At 45.5% G+C, this 13153-nt stretch overlaps 1 protein-coding gene across 1 annotated transcript in view; it reads left to right on the top strand.

The window, feature by feature from the left end:
* JMY (junction mediating and regulatory protein, p53 cofactor) overlaps positions 1-13153 on the top strand; it is a 179537-nt gene that overhangs the window by 26347 nt on the left and 140037 nt on the right. Inside the window, exon 2 of the mRNA XM_082243203.1 lies at positions 9503-9676. Within this exon, the coding sequence (XP_082099329.1) occupies positions 9503-9676 (174 nt within the window). The remainder of the gene's footprint in view (positions 1-9502; positions 9677-13153) is intronic.

The following is a 13153-nucleotide window of genomic DNA, read 5'->3' as shown; positions in this document are numbered from 1 at the left end:
GCGTTGGTGGAAGCACTAGTTGTGTCTGTCCGGCAAACTTTAAATCTTGAGGTTACACCGGCAGAGGTAGTTGAGACTCATATTCCTTTTTTTGGTACTAGCAAGCCTTCCAAAATGGTGAAGGGTTTCCCTTGCCCAAATGGGGTCGTCCGTGAACGAGCCCCTGCTATTTCCAAATGCATTGCTAGGCGCTATCATTTTGAGGAATCCCTCATTACAAAGATGGACGGTACCACCAATAGTGGACTCACCGATTTCCAGACTAAATAAAGCCACTGTTATCCCGTTGGATTGACAGAATGGGCCCCACCCATCTCTAGGGTGGGGGAACGTCTTCATCGGTTTCCGGATCCAGGGCTTTCCAGAATCCCGGATAAAGGGGTTCGCAAGGTCATATGGTCGGGATACAAGATCGAGTTTCGATCACTTCCACCGGTGCGATTCTTCCCTTCTTCCCTTCCAATATTCGACATCCCCGGGTCACTTAAAAAGCTTTGCGGGGGGACAGCTTGATGCAACAAGCAGTGGTAGTTCCCATTCCTTGGAGGAGTTGTGGTGGCCTCCCTGCATCAGGGGGATTTCCTGCGTCCATAAACATTTAGGATGCCTATCTTCATATCCCCATCTTCGCAGGACATCAGCGTTTTCGTTGCTTTTCCCAAAGATCATCCCTGGTTCCCACCAGGAGACTGAACTATCTGGGCCTAATTTTGGATACATCCTTGGCAAGAGTGTTTCTCCATGCGGAGAAACTCCAGAAGATTCAGTAAATGATTCGGATGTTGCTGTCCGTCAACGGGCTGGGATTGATGGTCGCCTCCTTAGAGGCAGTACCGTTTGCCCAGTCTCATACCCGAATTCTCCAAAGAGGAGATTCTTCTCATATGGAATCGGAATCCCGATTCCCTGGACAATCGGATCCGATTGAGTGAGCGGACCAGGGAGGCTCTGGTCGGGTGGCTTTGGTCTCCGATGCTCAGCCAGGGGAAGTCATTTCTTCTGATAAATTCCAGGTTACCGATAAATGTGTTGGAACTGAGAGCGATCAGACTTTGTCTGATTTACTGGACCGAGCAGCTCCAGGGCAGCCCGGTTCGGATCCAATCGGACTATGCCACGGTCATGACTTATGTCGATCACCAAGGGGCACCAAGAGTGCCCTGGCGGCCATAGAAGTGGCCAACATTCTTATTGGGGGAACAGTTGTTCCAGTTCTCTCCGCGATATTTATCACGGGGGTGGACAGGCAGATTATTTCAGCCGTCAGATTCTGGATCAAGAGGAATAGTCTCTTCATCCAGAGGTATTTCACCAGCTGTCCCTTCATTGGGGCACCCCGGATATGGATCTGTTGGTAGGTTGGCTCAACAGGGCTCGCACCCGCGATCCTCTAGCGGACGCAGCAGACGCGCTGAACGGCCTGTGAAGGCAGTATCAGCTACTATGTCTTCCCCCCCTCTCAAATTGCTGCTGAGATTTCTCCGCAGGATAGAGGTGGAGGGAACTCCAGTTATCCTGGAAATTCCGAGCTGGCCTCATCAAGCCGGGTATGCCGACTTGGACAGGCTAGTCGCGGACACTCCTTGGAGACTTCCTCTCAGGGAGGATCTGCGGTCTCAAGGACCGATCTTCCATCGTGCTTTACAGTCGCTGGTTTTAATGGCCTGGCTATTGAGACCCAGGTACTGAAGGACAGAGAGTTGTCAGCTTCAGTTATTCCTACTCTAATTAAAGCAAGGAAAGCGACTTCCAGCAAAGTCTATTATCGCACATGGAAAACTTATATCGCGTGGTGTGAATCTTTGGAATTTCCCCCACGTACCTATTCGGTGACCCGAATCTTGGCTTTTCTGCAAAAGGGGGTTGAGCAGAAACTATCCTTGAGCACTATCAAGGGTCAGGTTTCAGCATTAGCAATCTTCTTTCAGAAGCCTTGGGCTACTCATTCCTTGGTGTCCAGGGGGTGCGGCACTTGGCTCCGCCAGTGCGCGTGCCCTTACCGCCCTGGGACCTTAATTTGGTGTTTGTCGGTTCTTCAGAAACCTCCCTTTGAAAATATCAGGGAGATTCCCTTGCTTACATTATCCCAGAAGGTGGCCTTCTTGGTGGCTATCACTTCTGCACGCAGGGTGTCAGAACTGGCTGCATTATCATGCCATTCCCCATATCTAGTGGTTCATAGGGATAAGGTAGTTCTTCATCCGAAGCCATCCTTTCTTCCTAAGGTGGTTTCAGATTTTCATCTGAATGAAGATATTGTGCTACCTTCCTTGTGTCCTAAGCCCAATCATCCTCAGGAATATGCGTTGCATTCTTTGGATGTGGTTCGGGCAATCAGGGTATACCTGAAGACTACGGAATCGTTCCGTAAGACTTATTCACTTTTTGTGATCACGGATGGCCCCAGAAAGGGTTGCCTGCATCGGCCGCGACTATCTCCAAATGGATTAGACAGACAGTGGTACAGGCTTATTCTATTAAGGGTCGGAATCCTCCGTTCCCTGTTAAGGCGCACTCCACTCGAGCGCTCAGTACTTCCTGGGCCTACCGCCATCAGGCGTCAGTGGTCCAGGTGTGCAAGGCGGCTACCTGGTCGTCGGTTCATACCTTTACAAAATTTTATAAAGTTGATGTGATGGCATCGGCGGATGCCTCATTTGGCCGCAAGGTTTTGCAGGCCGCAATTTGAGGAGACCGGTGGTCTACCTCGAGGGTTTTTTTCCGTTGGAATTTCAGTTGATTCTCATCTTTTGATTGATGAGCCTTTAAAACTTCTAGTTGGCACCGGCTGATTTTGATTTCCATTTTCCCACCCCTCATTTGTGGCACTGCTTTGGGACGTCCCGAGTTGATATTAATCAAGGAGGACTACGTCTGTCAATGAGCGACAGAGAAAAATGGATTTTTGTAAAATCTTACCGTAAAATCCTTTTCTCTTAAAGCGGAGTTCCACCCAAAAGTGGAACTTCCGCTTTAGGGAGTCCTGACCCCCCGACATGCCACATTTGGCATGTCATTTTTTGGGGGGGGAGTGTGTACCTAGTTTTGACAGGTACCCGCTCCCACTTCTGCTCGGAGCGCCGCGGCGCCCTGAGCGGAAGTTCTCCTCTCCCCCTCCCTCCCTGCAATCTTCTGGGACACGTCAGAGGTCCCAGAAGATTGCCGGCCAGAAGATTGCCGGCCAATCACGGCACGCAGCGCGACTCGCGCATGCGCAGTGGGTACCCGTTTGTGAAGCCGCAAACTGTAACAGCCGGGTGCCCACAGCAGTGATGCCGGCGCCGAGGGAGAGGATTGAGGCTTCCGGCGGCCGCATCGCTGGACCGTTGGACAGGTGAGTAAATGGCTGGAACTCCGCTTTAAACTCATTGACAGACGTAGTACCCGCCCCTCTGTTTTTGAGTTGGGTTGGGTTAAATTCTCTAAACACTGCTTTGTGACATAACTGATTTGCTGTAGCAGGAAGTGAGAGGATATACCCTCTGGGACTGCCCCTAGGGTGTGGCCAGAACGTTTTCTTTCCTGTCTAGTCCTACTCCTGTAGAGGGCAGTATAACCCGAGTTGATATTAATCAAGGAGGACTACGTCTGTCAATGAGCTTAAGAGAAAAGGATTTTACGGTAAGATTTTACAAAAATCCATTTTTTTCACATTCTGATATATAACATTCCCCCCCAAAAATTTACAAATCAAAATGTTTTAACATTTTAGGCCAATTTGTTTTCTGCTACATATTCTTGGTAAAAAAAAAAATCACAATAAGCATATTTTGATTGGTTTGCGCGAAAGTTATCACGTTTACTAACTACGGTAAAAATTTGTCATTTTTATTGTGTTTTTTATTTTATTACTAGTAATGGCGGCGATCTGCGATTTTTTTTTTTTTTTTTTTTATTTTGTGGGACTGCGACATTGCGGCGGACAGAGCGGACCTCTAACTGACATTTTTGACACTTTTGGGGGGCCAGTGACATTACTACAGTAATCAGTGCTATACATATGCACTGTTACTGTAATAATGACACTGGCAGGGAAGGGGTTAACACTGTTGGTGATCAAGGGGTTAAATGTGTGCCTCATGCTTACTGACGTGTGTGGGGGAGAGGGTTGTGTGACACAGACACAGATCGCAGGTTAAGCAATGCTGAATCCTGTGATCTGTCCCTGCCTGTCTCAGAGGAGATCCGCCTTCTTTGTTTACACAAGCTGGCAGATTTCCTCACTCTGTCCCCGACTATCGGGGAGGAGAGTCGGTGATCGCTGCCTCTCCTCCCCTGGCCTGGCTCCTGCTGTGTGTGAATACAGCGGGAGTGAGCCGAGAGAGGGCGGAATCCAGCGACGTAGGTGTACGTCGCTGGACCCAGCCGAGCCGCTCTGCTGCAGTAGCAGCAACGTGAGCAGTCGACTAGTGGTTAACCAGTGCTTGGCCAGACACTGATAGAAGTCATAAAACGACTTCTTATCAGAAAAGGTATTGAGCGGTTTATATTTAGTGATATAATTGCATTTCCGTGTACTGTGGGAGACCAGATATAGTGAATGCAGAGTCCTGGGTTTGGTAACACTTTAATACTGTAGATGTCTGATCAGACACTCCATGTCTTCTCACTGTTTTGGACTTTGCGGGGCTTAGTAGCTTCTTCATCCTCCTAGGAGTGTGGTGTTGCGCATGGGTTGGTCATTGATAATATTGGCAGATCAGCCAATAATGTGCTCTATTGATTCCTATGCAGTGTGGATGTTCATGATAACTTGACTTTCCACCCACACTTCCTCCTTCTAGCACACTATATTTTGATGTTCTCTAACAGGAATTCCATAGAAAAGCCATCACTGTTTTTCTTCTTTCTGATCGGTTTAATAAATGACAATATTTATAGCTGTACGTTTGATGGTAAGTTCCAAAGTTCATTAGGTAGACTGGCTGTTTACAAGCATGTCTGGAACATTAGACTGGAGTTAGTTGTATTATTGTTTTTGAAGCTCCTCTTCTCAGTGCAAAACTTTTGTTACCGCATGATTTCCACTGGCATTTGTTTTTTCCTATAGTTGGTGCTAAGATGAACAGAGAGCCCACTGTCATTGATTTCAGCTTGCTGCACTGAACATACTGGAATTGTTCTGGATTTGCATCCGCTGTTGACAAGCCTCTAAGTTCATATCAATGGCACATTTATTACAGTCACATTTCCCTGCATTAATGAAGTGACCTCATAGACGTAATTGCGGTTCTTTCCGTTTTTGTCATGCGTAATCATTCAACGGTGATTAATGCATCACTTTTGCCATGCTGTGGTTGATTTACTAAAGGAGTAAAGCTTATTTAGAGTGAACTTTCTCCTGGCTTGATCTTTTTGTTTTTGTGTGTGTTGTGTTTTTCTTTTTTTCCTACAAACTGTAAAAATCAGGAGTGCAAAATCTTATGATATTGTGTGATATCTCCTGACAAAGGCATTTTGAATAATGTCTCGTGTCACATGGAAAAGGAGGCAGACTGAGATCTATGCTTCTATTATTGAAATCCCAAGAGATTTTGTTAATTCAAATATCGATTTATGTATTGTGAATGCGTGAGATCAGGCACAGACATCATCAGTTGGTTGGCACAGGGAACAAGCATGGAGAAGCTGGCTTTTTTTTTTTTCTTTAATTGTGGTGTACTAGCGGTGCACAGACGAAACAGATTTAGTTAGAATGTAATAAGATATGAAAAAATATGAAAAAAAATGATGAATTGATGTATATACAGTTGAGCTCAAACATTCCCACCCCCTTGAAGAATTGGGAATATACAATATGTACCATTGACCATTTAAGGACCGGAAGGTTTTACCCCCTTAATGACCAGGCCATTTTTTTGCGATACGGCACTGTGATAATTTAACTGACAATTGCGCGGTTGTGCAATGCTGTACCGAAATAAAAATTGATGCCCTTTTTCCCCCCACAAATAGAGCTTTCTTTTTGGTGGTATTTGATTACCTCTGCAGTTTTTATTTTTTTGCGCTATAAACAAAAAAGAGTGTCGATTCTGGAAAAAAAAATATATGTATTTTTTACTTTCTGCTTTAAAACCTTCCCAATAAAAAAAAAAAAAAATTAAATAATAAAAAATTTTCATCAGTTTAGGCCAATATGTATTCTGACACATCATATGGGAAATTTTGGGAATACCACACAAAATTTCCCATATGATATATCTTTTTGGGATGCTGGTACAATTGCTATCTTAAAATATATTCAGGCGTCCACATTTATGTATTCTGACACATATTTTTGTTAAAAAAATGTTCCCAATAAGTGTGTATTGATTGGTTTGCGCAAAAGTTATCGCGTCTAAAGACGAGGGAAAGATTTTTGCAGGCTCTAGCTCTTCAGTTTTTTTTTTCTGCCTAGTCAGGAGTAAGGATCTAATCCCTTGCTGGGATCTCTGGTCCTGGCTTTTTTTCCCTTTTTTAAACTGAAGTTTATTTTTCTTTTATTATTTTCTATTTCTATGTGAACTACAGTCAATTTCATTCTTTTAAGAACTACAATCAACTACCGGACTGGATATCCTAGATCCTTATGGTCTTCCCAGTCTGGCCAGCGCGTGCGCAGGCCTCAGCTCACGCTCCAGGGTGTGGTAAGTAGGTATCCCCCCTCTCCCTTTGGTGGTCCCTCGGGGTGGACGTGGGCTCCTCCCTGGGATGGTCGGACTCTCGGGTTCCCATCCATTCCCCCCAGCCCCTCTTACAGTCACGGTGGGTCTTTTGGCTCCAACCTACCCCCACTTTCCTCCCCCTCCCTGGGTGAGGTAGGAGCTGGCTTTGCCACTTGCTCCAGTGGGGGGGATCGCACACGAGGGTCTTTGAGCGGGTTCCCGACCCCCTGGGGTTAGTGACTAGGGCAGGGATGTTCTTTGGGCTCCCTGAGGCGGTTATTGGGATGCGAGGGAGAGGATGTTTCACCATCCGTGGGTCCGTGTCTCACGTGGCCGAATCAGGCCGAAAATTAGACCGCGGCTTTGCAGCCTACTCGTGGCTGTTCCGAGTGACTGGCCAGGATGTCCGAGCTGCTGATATAGTGGACGGTATTACGGACGAATGCGTGCCTCACGCTGCTGACTGGGTTTTATAGAGCTGCCCTAAGGGGGGGGGGGGGTATGGTCTGTCTGGTGCCCTCCTTGAACGGGGGGGGGGGAACCGTTGGGGCGCTGAATTTTTTAGCGAAGTAAAGCAGCCATTATTGTGTGGGTGAGCGTCCTCTGCCAGCGCGTCTGCATCATGGCGGCCCCCTCTCGGAGGCTATGTCCTTTTATGGAGGGCGACCCTTAGGTCTAATAGGTGGTCCTTTTGTGGACCTTTAGCCAGCGTCTCCTTGCGGGACTGTGGTTACCGACCTCCCCTGCTTATGATGTTCTCAGGGTGAGCTTGGCATATAGCAACTCTACTGGGTCTGCGTCCACGCACTTCGGGTACTCTGACAGTGAGGATGATTCCTCTTTTACTGCACATGCGCATGCAAAGGCCCTATGGGATGCACTTAATGTATCGGTGCGGGTAATTTTAAATATTAGGATGCAGCCTTGGGGCCACGGTTCCTCAAAAGCGGTGGAGGCTTTTTTCTTTTTTCCCGCCTACTGTGACAAGTTTGTTGTGATGCAGTGGAATTGTTCTAAACGCAATATGGCGGTGCCTGACACAGATTGTGTTCAGGGGGTCTGGCCTCTGGAAGCATCTAGAACAGATTGATATACTTGACATCTCCCTCCCCTTGAGGTGTTTCATAAGTGGTGTCTCTGATGGGGAACTCCTGAGTTGGTCCTGTTGGCCTCTCGTTTCCACAGGAAGGTGTTTGGGTTTGTGGCATGGTCTTGGGACACAGCACCCGCCCCTCTAATGAGTGGGGGGTTATATTCTTCTGACACTGCTTGTTAAAAACTGAAGAGCTAGATCAGGAAGTGGGAGTTTACCCCTTGGACTGCCCTGTGGGCATAGTCAAACTTTTTTCTGCCTAGTGTCCTACTCCTATGGGGCCGTGAGTATACATAATGCACAACTAAAAGTGGAAGCAAGACAACTAGTGTTTAGGAACTTTACACACATTGAACATCCTCTTGTATCGGCTAAATGAGAAATGATTTGCAGAAATCCTCTCTCAGTCCTGTGGACACTGAAGTGCTGGACTCAGGAATTCCTCTGCAGCTGACAGTGGATGTGGTTGTGTTGCAGTCGGTGTGTGAATAGTGTTGTTTCTCGATGAGTATAACTGACTTATCCACTTCACAGGAAGTAGAAGGGTAGAAATTTGGCCCAGACTAAATCCTTATACTGGACAGTATGATATAAACTTCAAACAATTGTCTGTTCGCTGCCTAAAGCTGTATGTATTGGCTTGGATGTCAGCAAAATGTCAATCACTGTTGCTGCAATAATGTGCTGACTCCAGCTAGTGTGAACTAGAATGGTTAGGAGTAAGATTGTCATGTGACCCTTTTTTTCCTAGAAGCCCATAGATAAATGTAAGGATAAGGGGAGAAAGCTGCTCAGAGGTCGGTGGGGCCTGCATTCTAGAGTTCTGCTTTAAGGCTACCAACAGACTTGTAAACATTCCCTGTTGCTGGCCATACACCTAGTGGAAAATGATTGATCCTTAATGTAATGACCAAATGTCTTTGTGGTGGGACTAATCACTTGTTGATTTTTATTTTGTTTTCCTAACTGAACCACGCATTTAGGCTCGGTTCACACTGGGGCGGCATGACTCTGTACTACTTCGGGGGCGACTTGTGCATTCCCATGCACCACGACTTTGGCGCGACTTGCATGGACTACACCGAGGTCGCCCCGAAGTAGTACAGGACCCTTTTTCTAAGTCGGAGCGACTTGTGTCGCTCCTATTAGAACGGGTCCTGTAGCGGTCAATGGACCGCGAGTGAGCGCGACTTGTCAGGCTGACAAGTCGCCTGACAAGTCGGGCTGGTGTGAACGGAGTCTTAGTGCAATCAATTTCTTTCACAATAGTTTTTATTAGGAAAGTGAAAAGTCATGACCAGTGTACAAAATAGGTAAAGATACAATTCTAGTAGGCGCACCGCCAAAATACACAACCATCAAGGACAGAGTGTAAAAAATCAGTGGCATAGATCAAGTTAGTGAGATCGATTTCTGAAAAATATTATTTATGTTGAACAATTGTCTGTACATTTATGACCAATAGAGATGAGTTTGGGTAGGTTTCCTCCAGACTCCTATGCAGCCAAACTCATGCTCTTATATTACTCCAATAAGATGTGGGCTGGGTGATTCCCACCCAACAGCTCATGTACAGAGGCGGAACATCCCACTCCGCAGCCCATTGGTGCAAATATTGGGGGGGGGGGGGTTAAGTGTTTGGCTACAGATGAGTTTATAGGATGCCTGAGCTCATCTCTTATGACAAACATAATGCAAAGTGTTGTGCTTTTTGGTAATTCTATCATACAGTCATTCAAATATTTTGTGTTTTTTATTTTTTCAGCTGCTGGAAAAGCACAAAGTGACAGAAAGCATGGTTGACCTACTGCAGTTGTATCAGATGGAAGATGAAGCTTACAATGCTGTTGTAGAAGCCACTACAGAACTTTATCAATATCTTTTACAGCCATTCCGAGATATGAGAGAGCTGGCAATGTTACGAAGGCAACAAATAAAGGTAATCAGAGTATCCTTGTACGATCCGGACTTGTGATATCAATAACACTTGTGGAGATGGTGTTTTATACATGGTCAGGTTATGCATTTTGACGGTTTTTATTAGTGTCCGGTAATACAGAAACTTTTAGATTTTTTTATTTATCTGAGTTTTTAAAAGCAGATCTTTCTGATGCAATATCTATGTCAGCTGCAATGATTTGTCCAGGTAAAACCAAAAATATGCAGTTTGCCAATTTTGCCCGATATGAGAGTCAGGCACTCATTCCTACTGTCTAAGGCAGGGATCCTCAAACTACGGCCCTCCAGCTGTTGCAGAGCTACACATCCCATGAGGCATTGTAATACTCTGATATTCACAGACATGACTAGGCATGATGGGAATTGTAGTTCTTGAACAACTGGAGGGCCATAGTTTGAAGACCCCTGGTCTAAGGCTTCATGCACATGTCTGTACTGTGTGCAGAGCCTGCATACTGACATTCTGGAGAGCCGCTGCCACTGTGTACAGCCCACCATTGAGATGTATTAGAAGAGGCCACTGTACTGTATATTGTGTGTCAGGAGTTTTCTAAAGCATGTGCACTGACATATTCTCCAAACACACACACTATCTGTGTTTGACGCATACATCAGTGTGCATACGATTGTTTGCGCAGTCCCCAATTCACGATCATATACAGCCACTTCTTCTAATGATTAAATAAAATAGACCCTTGCGGTTAATTGATGGTCATCTCGAGACCGCTGCTACTGCTATATCCTGAATACTGAATCCAATTTGATTCTATGTAAAAAAAAAAAAAAAAAAAAAAAAAAAAAGGCTTGCTTATAAACATCCATAGAAAAAGTGATCCAGTGATAAAACTGCTTCTTATGCAAAAATGGCCTCTTACCAGACCGAAGTGATCTTGAGTTACAGAGATCAAATGCACTTTTGTGTCCCAAAGAAAAGGTCGGCACTCCCATTGTTAGAATCCCCCAATCCGAGAAGACGCTAGTTGTGGGGAAATGCGTCGGAAGAAGTTGGTGTGTGACGTCATTGCGTACTGGCGTGTTGACTGGTTTCCGCGGCCAAATTAATGTTGTGTTGATTGCCTGCTTTTCTTTTTTTATCTAAATGTAAGTACAATACTTGTTAAAACAGCAGGCTGAAGCCCACTGTCGGCTGACATCACAGAGCCGGTCCAGGCTGGGGAAAGATCGCAACAATATGGTCGGGATCCGTCCACAACCCTGGACCGACATCTCACTTAGCCTCTCAGCGAGCCGCTGAGAGCATGAGCCAGCTGCTCCCACCCCCTCCACAGCCCATTGCTTCAGTGGGCTCTCCAACTCGAGGGGGGGGGGGGGGGGTTGCAGAGCAGAGAGCCGGTGACTGTGGCTGGGTTCACATGTGCGGTGCAAATTGAAGCTCTGTTTTCAAAGATAATTGACAAAGTAGTTGTTTAGTGTTTCAGGTCAGGATTGCATCAGTGTCCGGTCAGGTTTACATCAGGATCAGGTCAGGATTTTATCCTGTTCACAACTGAATGACATGCAATTCAGAAGCGTTCCCATAGAAGTCAATGGGCCTGAATTTGCACGTTGGCTGGACCGGACTGCTCAGATAACTGACAGGACTCTTTAAATTTTCACTGAATCTGCACTCCGGCTGCAGTATACATATGTGAAAAGGCACAATAGAAAGCAAATGTTCTTTCTCATGTCATGTGAATTGGATGCGGTTCAAAATGCATTCAATTTGCATATGTGTGAACCTAGCCTGACAGTCACAAGCTCTCTGCTCAGGGAGCACTGAGAACTGAGCATTCATCAGTCTTTGATCGCTCGGTTCTCAGTCTTATGCCTCGTACACACGCGTCGATAGTTGGCCGTGAATTTTCGGCCAATGTCCGATCAGCCGTTTTTCGGCTTGTTAGTATGATGCTTCTGACAACCGACTCCGACTTTTCGGCCGAAAAAAATCTGGTGTGCAGGCTATAAAATTTTTGTTGGCCGTCACCACAACGGCCGATTGTTCGTCAGTCAGTACAGATTTCAGCAGACAAAAATCTGATGAGCAAGACTGGGCATGCTCAGAGATTAAAAAACACAGGGAAAGTAAACCATCACATGACATCACTTCTGAAGTAGATTTTTGTTGGCCGAGAAAATTTGTGTGCAGTCTAGAGCACATTTCAACCAACACAACAACACTGGACACAAGTCGGCCGATCGATCGATCGGCCGATAATCGTTGCGTGTGTACGAGGCATTAGAACCGGCAGAGGACAGATGCAGCATTGGACCAACTTCTTTTAAAGGGACAGCAAACTTTTTTTTTTTTTTACATAGTATCTTCTAATGCATCCCAATGGGCAGCTGTACACGGCGGCATCAGAGCCCGGTACTGTGGGTATGCAGGCTCTTGTTGGACGGACATGTGGCTGAAGCTTGATGTATATGGGAGCACATACCTTAGGAATATATTGTATGTTCTTGATTAGAATACAGTTTCAGCGAATTGCATATGGAAATGTGATATGATGTATATTATTAATGGTTATGTAGGTGGTAATTGGCTGCTGTTTATAGCCTAATTCCAATGACATTTATTTGAAGATGCATGAATGCTGCCGTTTACATTGTTTGCTATCATGAGTTGCTTAGTTGCAGCCAGGCTGGGGTGTGCCCTCTGCTCGAGGAATGCTGGCAGACTTAGCAGCAGCAGCAGCTTTACAAGTAACAATGAGGGATGGGAATGTGGAAGGGAAAACACTTCTATATTTTTTTTTTGTTCTGCAACTATAGACTTGCTGAGTGTGTTAAAGCATTCTACATCTTAATACTAAATTTAATCTATAGTAACATTTTTGGCCTGATGTACAGGTGGTGTGTACAGTCCACTGCCAGCAGCCTGTCAAAATCATCATCAGGCAGAAATAAGATTTGGCTGTACCCGCATCCAAGTGGTACTCTTTTATACAGGGTCGAATGCTTACAGGGTCATATTGCCCCAAATGCAGAAGGTATGCAGGCACCATAATGTCCTATAGCTAATCTTTAATTTCTCCAGATTACCTCTGAATTTTCCCTGCAAGTATCAACTTTTTGGTAATGAAAGCATAGCTAAGCCTCTGATTGCATCCCACAGTATTGTGTGGTACCTTTCTCTGGGCCTGGGCATTATTATGGGTGTGAGTGGAAAGGGAAACGTGTTTAAAATCCAAGGAAAGAAGCTATCCGAGCAGATGGAGGAACATTCTGACATCCAGCTTTTGGAAGTTGCATACACACTTCCAGTCATGTATTGTGCCCTGGAAGGGGCATAAGGTGAGTCCCTGGCACCTTATATTGTACCGTCTGTGTTTTTTTGTTTCTTTGGTAAAGCTGTAGAGCTGCACAATTCTAGATACAATGAGAATCACAATTTTTTATTTTTTTTGCTTAGAATAAAGCTCACAATTCTCTCACGATTCCCAGCGTAACATCATCT

This window comes from Pelophylax lessonae (genome assembly GCF_965119305.1).
Source record: "Pelophylax lessonae genome assembly, chromosome: 1".
In the NCBI taxonomy this organism is placed as follows: Eukaryota; Metazoa; Chordata; class Amphibia; order Anura; family Ranidae; genus Pelophylax; species Pelophylax lessonae.
The sequence above is the reverse complement of the archived record's forward strand: the minus strand, read 5'-3'. Positions and strand labels throughout refer to the sequence as shown.